The following is a 15405-nucleotide window of genomic DNA, read 5'->3' as shown; positions in this document are numbered from 1 at the left end:
AAGGAGCGCCTTGTCCCCTGAAGTGTTCAGGTACAGAGTAGATGGAAATAACCAGGCAGAAATAACTGTAGAGTGATGTTGTCAAACACCAGATCAGGGCGAGCATCTTAGCTCAATCCCTGTTAACCCCTCCAACACTGGACCTGCTGCATCCACTCTGTGAGTTCCGTCTTCCTCATCCGGGCCCGGTGTGCTACCACCAGGCTGGCAGGGTTGTTGGGAGGACCAGAAAGAATGTCCATAAAACGCCTGGCAGCGTACCGGACATGTAAGGGGCTGCTCGGTCAGCCGCAGCTTGACGACGGGGATGGCGGTGACGGTGATACAACCGTTAGCTCATGGTGGTTGAACTTGTGACTTGGAAGGAGTCATCCCACCCCCCATGATCCTCAGTGGTGGAGTAGTTTTTCCCTGCTGAACCCCAGAATGGGCCTACTCCAGGCCCCTCTTCCCCTCCCTGGGGCCCGCCTCCACTTTCCATTCTCTCCTTGTCTTTAGAATGATGAGGTTTCACGTCTGGTCAGGAGACGTGTGTATGACATAGAGCCGTGCCAGGAGAGAAACAACAGCTCCTCCCATCCCCTCCTAGGCCCCATTACAGGATGTTTTTCCTGCCTTGTCAGCTTCCTTCGAAAAGACCACGAAGCTCTTATGAAAGTAACCACGCTCTCCTGGGGTTCCTTTTCCGCCGGCTAGTCTCCCCTCATTTGGGCTCCAGATATGAAAGCAGCTGTTTTTTACAGACGGCTGTGAGTAGAGGGGCTGCCGCCCTTCGCCGGGTCTCTCCCCGCCTACCGCCACGCGTGTGTAGACTAGCTGCCCCCCGCCGGCTCCAGCGATCCCGGCCTACCTGACTGGGGCGTGGTCAAAGCAGTAGTTCTCGGACTCTAATGCGCACAGAATCACCTGGAGAATTTCCTGGCCCACTTCCAGAGTGTCTGGTTTAGCAGGTCCAGAACGGTACCCAAGAATTCCCATTTCTACCAAGTTCTCAGATGCTGTTGCTGCTGATCCAGGGACCACATTTTGAAAACCGCTCATCTGAAGGCATCTGTTGTCTCGTTGATAAAGCCAGGGAAGATTCTGTGGACAAGTGAATTCAAAGGGTGCTGTCGAGGCGCTAGGATTTTTAGTCCATAACCCAGACCTATGCTCTCCGGATGGATGGACATAGTGAAAATAGTCCAGCAGCCCTTCCTGGGCCTGGGTTGATGTCCCCACGTAGGCAGGGGATGAAAATCCATCAACAAAATGCACCAAATCTCTTAGCTCTGTCTGTTAGCTTCCTACTTGCTTTCACTTTGGCAAGCAAGACCATCTTTCCAGCCCTGCTTTGCAAGTTACAGACTTGCACACCAGCCAACTGGGAGCATCTGTCAGCCAAAAGCAGGCAATTTAGGAACACTGTGTCTTAACTGAGGCTGCTCCCTTCCAGCCCTCGGCTGCCTGGCTCCCCATTTAAGTCTTGTCACGCCCTTTGCCACCTCTGGGTCTCGGCATACGTGATGGCATATCAGGCATATGTGACGTTGGCTTGGCAATGGCCGTGAGGCTGGATGGGGACGGCACCTTTGCACCCGTCTCCCAGGAAGGAGGCTGTTCCTGGCCTCCTGTGGTGCGTGTCCTCTTGCCCGGCGCTCTCCACCCCGGTAGCTACAAGAATCCCAGCCAGCCTCTCCTTTGCACCCTGAGATCTGCCATGATGCCAACATTCCTTGAAAAATCACATGCCGGTCAAAGGGCTGAGCTGCTTCTTTGGATTTCATTTCTAAAACACATGAAGGGAAAATTAAAATAATTTCTAATGTGATCAGAGACCTTATACGGGCCTGAGACACATGCCTGAGGCATTTTGGGAGTCGCGGGGTCAGCTGCCTTTAACAGCTGCTCTTTGCCAAGAAAACACGAATTGCGTTCGTTTCACAGCAGCCTGTTGGAGCAAACAGCAGACTCTGGGATCCCAAATCTTTCCACAAACATGAACACTGCTGTATACATCACAGCTCCAAACATTGACCTTGAACGTGCCGATCCATAAAAACCAGATAATGGTGGTCTTTCTCTGCTTGGGCGTTCACACTCTTGGGCTTATCTTCCTTTTCCCTCTCCCACCCCCAGTGCACTTTTCTGTATGGATGCATTTAGCAGAAGCAATCATTTCTTTTGGATCATGTAATGTGGATAAAATCAAATGGTGTAATTAGCACCTCAAGTTAATTCTGGAAAGTCTCGGTCAGTTTATTTTAGGTTCAGCCAGGTTTTCTGGAGGGAGCACAAAGCCTTCACTAAATTACCATCCTAACTGGGTTCTTTCCCCTCGCCTTGCCGTGTTTGTGACACGGGAGCTATTCTTGGTGGCATCCTCATTGTCACTGGCTGAGTAGACTGAGAGAGGAGGTATGCTGCAGTCTCTCGGCATACCATTTGAAATGTCTGATGCAGGTTCAAGATCTTTCCCGATCCTCAGGAAAGAGAACAGGTTAAGCAAGAGTCATACAAACAATTCACTCATCACCCTTTGTCCTGACTTCCTAGGAACACTGTCTTTTTGGTTGGCCTCTTTAATCCCGTGGGCCATTTCATGAGAGGGCAACTTCACGAAATTTTGAGATACTCCAGAGAAGCCGAAAAATATTGAAAGTGCTCAGAGCTGGGGCTTCTGGCCATGCCACAAAGGGGAGGGATCGATAGAAAAATTCAAATGCTGCCTGTGTGTCTCTTGACAAGATTCTCCTAATGGAGTCATATTTTCAAGGGGCTTAAAATTTCCAACAAGTGTCCAATAGCAATATTTCTCAACCCATAATCTACAGGAGCAGCAGCCGTATCCTGGCCCAGGCAGACATGAGGCTTAGGAATTCCTGGCATCCATTCCCACATTTCCAGTAATGTTTATAGATTCAACCTTTTGGAACCGAGTATATTTTAAAGAGCCAATGAAATAAAATGCCATTATTTTCCTTCTTGGAATTTCAAGACATAAATCTCACATCTGCAGAACAAAGGGGTGATACTAGAAAACTTAATCTCAGCTCACCCTGGGATCAGCTAGGTACACCCAGCTGCCCCAGAGGTGTGGGAGCAGCGGAGACGCCCACAGAAGGTGGCCTGGCGGTGTGCAGAGAGCATAGGAGTCACAGCTGCAGGGACGGACTGGGTGTCGGTCCCATTTCATTTGTTAGTCCTTCACTGATTCAGGCATCAGATATTCACGGAGCCCCATGCCTGCTCTGGGCCACACGTTGGACACACCGATCGCTTCCCTCATCACTAGCTGTGTCCCTTCCTGTTTGTCATGGCATCTTTCCACACCTTGGGGTCCTCACCTGCGTCGTAAGGATAATAATCTCAGGTTAAAGCCCACTTCTCAGGGTGTCTTGAAGACGAAATAAGGGCTTTGCAAATGGCAAGTGTTGATTTGTATTGGTTTTATTACTGTTGTCCATGTGCTACAGTCTTACCGGGAAATACTCCCGTTCTACCAGGACTGAAAGGCGGCTTTACTCTCAGGAACTCAGATCTCTGGACTCCATACGGGTGGAAGCTTCAGGCATTGCAGGCTTTGGGCCAGAGTGGGGGAGGCGTTCTTGTTAAACATCCTTTGCTCCTTTCCCAGTGACAGCTCGCGTCCTACGGGCAGTAACAGGCGTTACCGGAGGAGAGCAAAGGCACAAACACTCAACTGCAGATAGCCTTGTCCTCATTGACGTCATCTGGGGCTTTGCTCTCTTGTGAGACTGGGCAGCTGTCCGTGAGGGTTCAGCTGTGGGTCGGCGGCCTGAGGTCTCCAGGCAGAGCACCCCCCCCCCCTTGGTCTTCCCCAGTCAGGAACACGGGGCTTGTCCTGTGGTGTGGTTCGTGAACAGCAACTTGGATGGGAGGCGCTTGAGGACTCGGGAAACCTTGTGGGGTGGTTTAAGATGGATTGCACCCGAGGTCTGGTGCCCTCCTCCAAAGAACGATGTGCTGTGAAAGCAAGTTGCCATAGCTCACCTTCCCCGTGTGCTTGTTTTCCTCGTGGGGAAGAGATACACTCAAATGGTAAGGATGGGTCAAGTCGCTGTAGGGAAACTGGATTACGTTGCACCGAAGTTACCCAGAAGGAAATGCTGAATGAGCTCGGTGATGTGGAGTTTTAGAACTCACCATTAGGATGTATAAAGTGCAAAATAACTTAGGGAGGGTCTGGAATTCTTGCCCCAACCCCCATGATCCCCATGAAAGAATTGCTTTTGTAACAGTTCTCAGTCACGTAAAGCTTATTAGGAGGGCACATGTCCTAAAACACCAGAGGTACCAGAACAATCTAACTCCTACCTGTGTGTTAACAAAACCAGTTTAGGCAGGACGCTTGTAGACCAGTGAACAGGGGCCACCATGACCGAGTGGGGACAGCAGCGTGCTGGTGTGCGGCTGGCTCTCTGGAGATAAAAGGGCCAGAGTTGGGAAGAGATGCGCAGCCGCACACCATCGAGACTAGTGTTCCCGCCATGCTCGAGCAGCCAGACATTGATAACATAGCACGTAGACAGAAGTAAAATGTGGGAGAATAATTAGGAATAATTAGGGAGTTTTGAGTATGTATTGTCTTGCTTGTAATTTATTCAAAATTGTCGCTGTGTTCGCTCTCATCTGTGACAATGGCTGTGTTTATGAGCTGACTTGCAGAATTTGCCATGTGTAGCATCCTCCTCCCCTGGGCCAGACTGAGTCCGTTTCAGTTCGCTGGGTGAGCGGGCCCAGATCCCTTCCTCCTGGCATTGACCACTCGACCTGGGGCTGCTCGTGGAGGCCTTCGGGGCCCCTGAAAGGCCTCATTAATCAATTCCTGGCAGCTGGTAGACCTTCTCTTTCCTCATTATTGATTACACAGGATCGCCACCTAGTGATGCAAAGGGGATTGTGTGGGTTGAAGGCTGAGGCTAAGACAGCAGGGGCAATGGCTGTTGCTCTGGACTGGTTTCTGGGTCTACGCTGTGGTAAAACGGAGAGGCAGCCATCACGTCATTGGCACAGATGTCCTGGGCTCCGTCGTACATCTGACAGTGGAGTTTGTAGAGAGCATACTAGAAAGCATCTGAGCGTTAGAGTGAGCAGTCCCGGTGGGGCGTGGAGACAGGACAGACCCCGGGACCAGGAAGGTGTGTGCGGGTGCCATGAAGCAGGGCCTGTGAAGATGCCCAGCACCGTGTCTTGCCCGGAGCAGCCACGGCTGAGGCGAACTGGTCTGACTTCCTACTGCTGCCGGAAGGGGTTCCCAGGTGACCCGCCTTTCTGCTGAGTCGCACAAGAAGGGTGGAAACAAATTGAGATGGGAGAATGGGGCTGCAGGGACTTGGATCTGACTGGCTGCCTCACTGGAGAGTTGTGCTCCTTTCTGGTCACAGAGGACACTGAAACGGGGAAGAGCCAGATCACAGTGACCGCAGGGTTGGTTGTCTACACAGACACTTCCCTGATGCAAAATGCGAAGCTGTCCCCCACCTCCACAGCCATCCCCCTCAAACTCAGCCCCCCAGTCCACATTCTGCTCCCCAGCACTCAATACCTCATCTCAAAGCTGCCCGGACTCTCCCTGCTCCCGAATGTGGAGTACTATGAGCCCTGTTTAGGCAAGGCAGCTAAATCACTAGATGGCTGTAGATTGCTGAAGCACGGTAGCCATGGGCCAGGGCCTGGGACAACCAAGCCCACTATTGCCAATGGCCTGCAAGGGAATCTAAACCCCCGGTATCCCCTAAGCTTTTATTTTGGTTGATGTTACTTTGACTTATCCTAAGGAAGTATCCTCTGATGCCTTGGGACCAAATACCATGCAATGGCTGTGCTCGCACAGGTGTCTAAATAGTCCTCCTCTCCCCCATCTCTTCTGCCAGCCAGCCCTGGTTCTGGGACATCCAGCTCCCCTGGGCGGACAGACTGGCTGAGGTCACTCTGGGTATCAATGAGCCGCCAAGCCAAAAGGGGTCTATGTGATTTACTTTGTTGTTTTTTCTTGAAGTAGTTTTGAGATATAATTTATAGACTCTTAAATCAACCCATTTAAAGTACCATTGAGCAGTATTTGGGTGCAGAGCTATACAACCATCATTGTAATCTAATTAAAAAAAATTTTTTTAAGTAAACTCTATACCCAACATGGGGCTCACACAAATGACCCCAAGATCAGGAGTCCAATGCTGTACTGACTGAGCCAGCCAGGCACCCCATCATAGTCTAATTTTAGAATTTTCATCAGCCCGGAAAGAAACGTCCTCCCCCCAACCCTCAGCCCCAGCCCTCGGGAACCACTTATCTACTTGCTTTCATTATAGATTAGCTTCCTCTGAATATTTCATATGAATAGGACTACCCTTTTGTAAATGGAATTGTTTCCTCAACCTTGTATCCTCTAATCTTGCTTAACTTGTTTATTGGTTATAATAGTTTTTTAGTGCATTCCTTGGGTTTCTTCCTACATGCAAGATCATCTCATCTGTGAATAGAGGTATTTTTACTTCTTTTCCAGTCCAAATGCCTTTTATTTTTCTTGAGTAATTGCTCTGGCTGGAGCTTCCAGTGCAGTTTGGAACAGAAGTGGTGAGAGCTGGCATCCCTGTTTTGTTCCTAATCTTAGAGGGAAAGCATTGGTCCCCTAAAGATGACATAAGCCAGGAGTATGTGAATAAGGTGTCCCGACCCCAACCAGGGCTCGTAAAGAGAGGTAGGAAGGTACCAGTGTGGCCTGCGGCAGGACTTGAGGCTGGAAGCCGGCAGGGGCCACACTTGGCAGGGATTTTGTGGGCCCCATGCAGGGTCTTGGTCTATTTCCCAAGGGCAGGGAGAAGCTGTCAGGATTTTTAGTGGAGGGTGTAGTGATCTAATAGACACTGAGTTGGGGGTTATTCAGGGAGCCCAGGAAGGAGGCAGCTGGCAGCAAAGACGTAAGGGAAGAGGAACTGCCAGGGCTTGGTCGAAGCTGGAGGCACTGGGCAGAGCAGCCAGGGGGTGACACCCAGGATTGCTGCAGGAAGGACAGTCGTACATTTCAGACGATCATCCACCTTTTTCTCCCCACTAAGAGACCCTACTTGCCCCTTTTCCTCCGGGACTACACCTCAGTCCCACTACTCTCGAGCTCAGATGCCTCATCAACTGCACTAATGTTGGTAAGCTCCACCCTCCTCTCCCCTCCCCCCCACCCCCCCCCACCCCCAGACTTGAGAGACGTCAGATCTCCATCTATGAGTATTTGGCGGGGGAGAAAGAGAGAGAGGGAGAGAGAATGCATGCATCCTAGAACTAGCAGCCTGGAAGCTTTCCTCCCTCCCAGGGTACTGTAATGCACACCCTTCCTCCGCGCCCTCCCTTCCTTGTTGCTGGGAAATCAGATGACTTCTGGTATCCAGGCTAATGGCTCTTATTAACCAGATGCTGACACATCCCTAATATATAGGTTGCTTAATTAAAAGCCTGCTTGCCTGGCCAGCTTTCAGAGAAGCAAGCATTTCTCGAGCAGGGAATGGGGATTTCCAATTGACTAGGGAGGAAATGATGTCATGCTAATGATCTACAAGATGCCTTTCCTCTATGATGAAAAAAAAGTGTTTGATGGTAGGTGGGGACAGTGGTTGACCTAAGAGTAGAGCCTGAGTAACCTTGGGGTTTGCTCCCCACCCACACAGGGAGCCCTAGGCAGCCCCCTGAAAGCCCACCCCTGACAGCAGCAGTCCTACGCCACCCAGCTGGCAGTCAGGACCACCCCCCCAACACACCCAGATACCCCCTCATGATCTAACCTGCTCATCAGCCCCCAGTGAGCATCTGTTATCAAGGGACCTCAGCAAACAGAGCAGCCCTGGCCTCCTGAGAGCACAGGTCCAAGTGGGTGTGCCTTTCCGCTTCACAACTCAGGTTGCGATGGGGGAAGACTCTCCCTTCTCCTCCTTCCTGCCGCAGGTAAGAACACACCTGGCCAAGCCAAACAGCCAGCCCCACTGAGTTGAGTACAGCCCAATTTCTCAGAGAAGAAATCATCAATTTATGTTTGTTTTGTGAGCAAATGAATGTGGGCTTTTCCTGGTTTCGTCCTCAGGCAAAGTGGGAAAGAAAACATTTGCTACTTTTTATTCTAAATGCCTTGTATGAACATATTTAACAAAGAGTTGTTTCAGATTAAAGATCTCGAGCTATATAGCACTTTGCCTTTGAGACAATGTATGAAGGGCGGCTGGGGTAGTATAGTGTGTAGAAAGAATACGTTTTCATTTTCATTTGTTAGTCACCATACAGTCCATCATCAGTTTTTGATGTGTGTCCCTGATTCATCGTTTGCATAGGACACCCAGTGCTCCACGCAATCCATGCCCTCCTTCCATTTAAAGCTAGAAGATGCAGGTGAGGGAGCTAGTGCTGGAGATGGTTTTGCAAAGGCCACGAGGAAAGGAGGGTGCTCCTGGCATCCAGCGGGCAGAGGCCCGGATGCTGCCCCACAGCCCATGGTACTTGCCTACCCACCTCTGCCTCTGCAGAGCCTCACCAGCAGGGCGGAAGTATTCAAAGCAGTGTTTTTGTTTTTATTGTTATTTTTCACAATACTAGAACCTGAAATCATCCCAAATGAGCATTGACAGGGAACTGGAAAAGTAAATGGTGACATATTTGTGCCGTGGAAGACATTGAGGTCCTGAGAGTGCATGGCCACTATATTCAATATAGAGCGAATGGTAGAGAATGTGATTCCTTTCAGGGGCACCTGGGTGGCTCAATCGGTTAAGCATCGGACTCATGATTTCAGCTCAGGTCATGATCTCAGGATCGTGAGATCAAGGTCTGCGTCAGGTTTTGCACTGGGCGTGGCGCCTGCTTAAGATTCTCTTTCCCTCTGTCCCTCCCCCCCATCTAAAAAAAAAAAGAGAACGTGATTCCTCTTATCCAGTTAAACAGGCAAAAACCATGTGTACTATTTAGGGATACTTGTGTGTATGGTGAAAACACAAAGAAAAGCAGAATTATTAATACAGAATGCAGGGTGATGGTTGATTCTGAGAAGGATTGCTGTTGAGGAAAGGTACCTGCAGGCTTCTGGGGCACTGGCAAGAGTTCTGTCTCCAAAGTTGTGAGCAGTATTTTTATTCTCAGAGAAAGCTTGGGAATTGGCGTATCTTCTGGTGGATTGAAGTGGATTTGAACTTCAGGCCAGTGCTGGCTCCGTGCTCCAGACCAGCACACAGTGGTACCTTCTGTTAGCTCCCATCTCTTACTTGCCTGCATTCTATCCACAGTGTCCGGAGACAAACGAGCAGTCGGCCTCCCCCAGCTGGGGGCAGACCTAAGCCCCAGCCCAAGCCTAAGCCTCAGGTGCCACAGTGCAAGGCTCTCTATGCCTATGATGCTCAGGACACAGATGAACTCAGCTTCAATGCCAATGACATTATCGATATTATCAAAGAAGGTAAGTGCATAGTTGGCTGGCTGGCTGGGACAGCCTCCTAAAGAACATTTGGTCACATTGCTGTAAGAACTAGTTTAAACACGAAGGGAATTTATAGACTGTTCTAACTGAAACTTGTAGCAAAAGGCTAGGCTTCAGGCTCAGTTTGATCAAGGCTCCAATTTTTTTTTTTTTCTTTAAATATTTCTTTCAGCTCCACCTTCTTTGTATTTGCTCCCTTCTTGGCTGTTTTCCCTCATGGCAGCAAAATGGCTGCATCAGTCCCAGCAATATCAGACTATGTCTGAAATTTGCTTTATCTCTGAAACTTCTCTTAGCCATTGGACAAAAGCCCTAGGTTTCACTCTGATTAGACCAAATTGGTTGTGTGCCCATTCCTGAATCTCTGTAGCAAGACAAGGGCTGTACCTGTAGTAGGTTAGGCATGGCAGGGACTTCTGTAGAAAACGGGAGTTAGGCCTATCCCACCCAAACTTGATGGCCTCCTCATATGGAAAGTAGATGGAATGGGAGCCAGGGAAGCAACCTAGAACATCTATTGTAAAAGTAGTCTGTGGGCTTGGCTGAATGCTTCATTAATTTGGTAGAGATGATCATCTAGAATATAATATACATATGACCAAACAGTAGCTTATGGAAGTTTTTTAAAAAGATAACTCCGGGGCACCTGGGTAGGACAGTTGGTTGAGTGTCTTGATTTTGGCTCAGGTCATGATCTCAGGGTTGTGGGATTGAGCCCCATGTCAGGCTCCCTGCTCAGAGGGGAATCTGCTTGGGCTTCTCTCTCCTTCTCCCTTTGCCCCTCCCCTGCTCCAAAGCAAATAAATAAATCTTTAAAAGAATAAGGTAACGGCTGACTTAGGATGTTAAAAAAGCACCGTGAAGGAAATGGCATTTGTGGTGAGGAATGGGGAGAGACAGAGAGCCAGAGAGGTTAGAAAGAGCAGGTCATTTTAGGAAAAGGAACCGACGCTCAACAGCGGCAGGATCCCTCGGGGGTGTCACAGGAGACCACGTGACGCTGGGCGTAGCCTGTTGGAGGAGGGCCCTGAATGTCAGGCTCAGGAGGACTTGTGGACGGTGCGGAGCCATCCGTTACAAGCAGAGCAAGGACAGCCTGAGTGAAGTGGGCCTTGGTTGAGTTTAGCCTTCAGGAAGAGGTGGCCAAGGACAGTTCCGGGAATGGTGTTTTTAAGCCATTCCCTCACCACAGGAGCTCACTCGGGAGATTGTAGGTGCCTGGACTGACCTCCTTCTAAATGGCTTCTTGGCATTATTTTGACCTCCTTGAGCCATCTAGTTTGCTATAGGTTTCAATATTTTAGCCATTTAGTATCCTTCCTAGAAGGTGTCAGAGTCCAAATAAAGGTTGAAGTAAATGCTTAGTAAACACAAACCATTTTTATCACCAGCTTTGTTCAGCAAAAATAATGGAAATGACCAGTTACCCAGTAACAAAGATTGGCTAAATAAGCTTTGCTCTATCCCTTCAGTGAACTTTGATGACATTTCTGTTAGAGATAATGATGCAGTAGTATGGTATACTTATTGAAATGGAAAAAAATGTTCATGGGAAAAAGGAAAAAGGTTATAGACTGTGGACTATAGTCTCATTTTTGTAAAAATATAAAACAGATGGCTATCTGGGTGTATGTATATATTCACGTATTCATAGGTGGTCTCCTTAAGTGTTGAATTTTGAGTATTGCTTTCTTTTCATTTCTAAATATCTCAGATTTTTCTAGAAATAACACGTATTTGGGGTTTAATCAAAACAATTACATATTTGTGGAAAATGTCGAGTCCTAGAAGTTCTCAGAAAATGCTATAAATTGTCACTGTAATGGGTGCAGTGCAGTGTGAATACAGGAAAACGGGACAGAATAGAATCCAGAAACAGACCCATGTATATACAGGTGTTTAGGATAAATGTGGCATTTGAAATCAGGAGAAAGGAGAGACAATGACTTTTCATTTTGAAAAGAAAATAAAGTTAGGGCTCTACCTCGTACACAAAACAAATACCAGATGAATTAAAGATCTAAAATAGATAAATGAAACATCATGATCTGAGCCAAAATCAACAGTCAGACACTTAACCAACTGAGCCAACCCGACGCCCTGCTTTCGTACTTCTGAAACTACACAGAAGAGTGTTACCTATTATAACAATGTTATATTGTCTTACGGAATAAAAGGTCTATATTTTTTGAGCCAGGAATCTCTCCTGTAGACCTGCTTGCACACAGACATAAAGATATAGGTAGGGACACTGATTCCATCAGTAGTGGAAAAAGAGGGAACAAGTGTCCATCAATCAGGAAATGGGTCTATAAATCTTGGTATAATGCAGCTGTTTAAAAATGAGATGCGGACGTGGAAAGACAATACCTGTTAAATAGTATTGAAAAGCAAGATGCAGAATAATAAGATAGAGTGGCCCGTTTCTGTTTAAAATGAGTGTGTGTGTGGTTATAGTCACAGAAGAGGGTCTGAGAGAATGCAGACCACGTACCTACTCCTGGTGGAGGGCCTGGGATTAAGGTGGGAGGTGTTGCAGATCAGGTTCTTCCAGAAACATTCTGCGCTGGAGGAAGGAGTCGGAAAGGTGTGATGGGGGAGTAGCCCTGTGTGAGGAAAAGTGGTGAGGCAGGGCTGGGGGCCCTGTCATGGTCCCCGACTAGGCTCGGCGTGCCTGGGCTCCAAGGGGAGCCATCAGCCTCATCTCAGAGGCCCGGCAGTCCTGGAGGGCTGAGAGCGGGACGCTGTCAGCGAAGCCTCACGTGGGAGCAGCAGGTTCTTGCTCAAAGAGGACCCTGAGTGGTCTGTATCTGCTGTGGGGGAGGGGTTACTTTTCACAACAGACTCGTTCATTTAAAAGAAAATAAAGGGGACCCCTAGATGGCTCAGTCAGTTAAGTGGCTGCCATCTGCTCCGGTCATGATCTCAGGGTCCTGGGATGGAGCCCCATGTCAGGCTCCCTGTTCAGTGGAGTCTGCTTCTCCCTCTCCCTCCACTTCTCACTCTCTCTTGCTCAGATAAATAAAATCTTTAAAAATAAGTAAAAAGGACAAAGAATGCAGATGGAGGGAGCCAAACCACCTTTCCCCACGTGTTGCACCCACAGGAGCGGGGTGTGTTTGGCCCAGGCAGGCCTACCTTGCTCACCCTCACTCTCGCCATCTCTGTCTCCTGCAGATCCTTCTGGCTGGTGGACAGGTCGACTACGAGGCAAGCAGGGCCTGTTCCCCAACAACTATGTGACCAAGATCTGAGGTGCACAGAGACTCTGACTTCACTGGAGTGAAGGCGCTCCAGACAGGGAAGGGGACGTTTTGGGGTTCTCCTTCTGATCCATAGCGAGCAATTGCTTCCTTTTTCTGGCACCTTCCCCATGGAGGACAATGATATGCTGGGTTGGGGATAGGGAGTGTCACTCCATAAACGATCCTAAAAGGTGGCCCTACTCATAGGAGCCCAGGAGGGCAAAACAGCCACCTACTAAGATTTATTTATTGTATTTAAACCTGGTGAGAGGACAGACAAGGTCCACTCAGACCTTGTTGGCTCTGTCGGAACAGCACCCGCTGGCTTCCCAGGCCCAGGGAACGGCTGTAGGCGGCCGCTGACAAGTGCCTTTAGTCAAAGAGCACATTGCTTTCATCCCTCTTTTCCTTACCTGACACACACATTCCTCTCTGCCACTTTCCCTCAGGGAGGACCTGCCCTCTGCAGGCTGGGCTTGGCAGGAGCGGGCACGTCCCGTGCAGACGCCGAGGGCCGGCATGACCTGCGGAGTCCACGGGTGCAGAGGGTGCTGGGTTACGCTTCTCCGGGACCATCCAGCTGCCGGGCTGAGCAGGGGCTGGGGGCTGGGCTGTTGGCCTTGCTTTCTCTGGGTCTTCAGTTGGAATGTGGCTGGCCCATGTTGGTTTTGTGTTTGATGCTGTACCTATTATAAGAAGGATCTCTTTTTTTCAAGCTGTACATTTATAAAAACAGATCATATACTGTATATAAAAATCTGAAGATGGTAGAAACATGTATGAATGTACTAAGTAGTATTCCACTGTACTTATTCATAAGGTAGGTTTTATTACCAGACTCCCACCAGGTACTTACAAATGTGCACTACTCCTTTTCAACTATAGCATCAGTGTTACTGCTTTTGGCCCAGCCCCTGCAAACCTTCCTCAACCCTTGCCCTGTAGGTAATTTTCCTCTGTCCTCTGTCTCTCCCGCTACCTCCTAAATAAATAAAGGAACCAATGAACCACCTGTTCTTTTGTGATATTTTTTATAGGTTGAATTGGGTCTCCCATCCCCTCAAAAAAAGGTGTTGAACCCCGAACCCCAAGTACCCCACAATAGGACCTTATTTGGAAATAGAGGGTCTTTACAGAGATAATCGGGTTAAAATGAAGTCATTAGGGCAGGCCCCAATCCGGTATAACTGGTGTCCCAATAAAAAGGGGTCATTTGGACACGGATGGCCACAGGGAAGAGGACATGAAGGGAAAGCCATCTCTAGCCAAGGAGAGGGGCCTGGCACAGATGTGCTTCCCCCACAGCCCTCAGAAGGAACCAACCTTACCCGCATGCAGCAGACTGGAACGTCTAGCTTCTACATCTGGAAGACAGTCCATTTCTGGCGGTCAGCCATGCAGTCTGTGGCACTTTGTGAAGGCAAGCCTGGTGGGCCTAGCCGGCTAGTGCAGTGTTTCTTGCAATACTAGTGAAAAGTCAGAAACGATGAAATGTCTATGGATGAGGCAATGATTCTCAGGAGAGACTGTCACTTCTCTGCCTCTCCTTCTTCTGGTTGCCTTGGCCTTTCGGAAGCTGTTGGGAAAGTAGGGTTTGACCAGCACACACCTTTTTGTCATTCCAAGATTCCTAAGTCCATGGGAAAAATTATCAGGGGTTACATATAATGTGGGGAAAAATGTATCTGAACTTACAACAGAGTAAACCACTTAATTCTGTGTGTTCAAGAACAGAATAACAAATAATGTTTAAAGTATATTTTGGTTCCAGGATGCCTGGGTGGCTCAGTAAGTTGAACAGCCAACTCTTGATTTCAGTTCAGGTCATGATCTCAGGGTCTTGAAAGAATTTGGGGCCAAGTGACAGGACAACCTGAATTAAGCTTAAGTTATCTTGAAAAGACCTGTCTTGAGGATAAATGTTAACTCAAGCTTTGGAGGACCTAAGGGGAGCTTAGGCAGTGGAAAGAATCACTAGTGAAATTCGTTAAATAAAAATATTCATTAAAAAGGATGAGATCGTGCCACTTGAGACAACATGGACAGACCTAGAGGGTATCGTGCTAAGTGAAATAAGTCAGGCTGAGAAAGACAAATACCATATGATTCCATTCCTTAGTAGAATCTAGGAGAAAAGAACAAACAAAAAACAGAATTGGACCTATAAACACAGAGAGCAAACTGGTGGCTGGCCAGGAGGAGGCAGGGGGGAGATGGGCGAAATGGGCAAGAGGGAGTGGGAGACACGACCAACATGTCGCAGGCCCATTTGCGTTTTCCAGCGGTGGTCCTTCAGCTGTAGAATGAGTAAGTCATGGGAATAAAAGGCACAGCATAAGGAATGCAATCAGTGACATCGTAATAGGTCATGAGAGAGATGGCAGCTACACTTGTGAACACAGCATAATGTACAAAGCTGTCAAATCACTAAGCTGTACACCTGAAACTACTGTAGCATTGTGGGTCAGCTGTACTGAAAAAAAAAAATTATTGGCTTTACATAATTTTCCTAATGTTAAGCATTAAAAAAAAAAAAAGCCACATTGGGGAGGGGGGTGCAGAATCAGTCTTGGCTGCTTTTAATGTAATGATTGGCCTTCAAAACTGGTGTGTAACTCGGACCCCTCAGGCTCCAGGTGATGACATAGGAACAGAGTCTAAGATCCGCACAAGCAGTGAGAAGAGCCCCAGCTCATGGGACTCCCA

At 48.5% G+C, this 15405-nt stretch overlaps 1 protein-coding gene across 1 annotated transcript in view; it reads left to right on the top strand.

Annotated features, from left to right (window-relative positions):
- The window catches only part of MYO1E (myosin IE), a 194131-nt gene extending 180419 nt beyond the window's left edge, over positions 1-13712 (top strand). The window contains exons 27-28 of the mRNA XM_080807694.1: positions 9264-9433; positions 12632-13712. Of these exons, the coding sequence (XP_080663820.1) occupies positions 9264-9433; positions 12632-12708 (247 nt within the window). The 3' untranslated portion in view covers positions 12709-13712. The remainder of the gene's footprint in view (positions 1-9263; positions 9434-12631) is intronic.
- The last annotated feature ends 1693 nt before the right edge of the window (positions 13713-15405 follow it).

Source organism: Martes martes, assembly GCF_963455335.1.
Source record: "Martes martes genome assembly, chromosome: 7".
Lineage (NCBI taxonomy): Eukaryota > Metazoa > Chordata > Mammalia > Carnivora > Mustelidae > Martes > Martes martes.
Note: the sequence above shows the minus strand (reverse complement) of the source record. Positions and strands in the feature narration are given on the sequence as shown.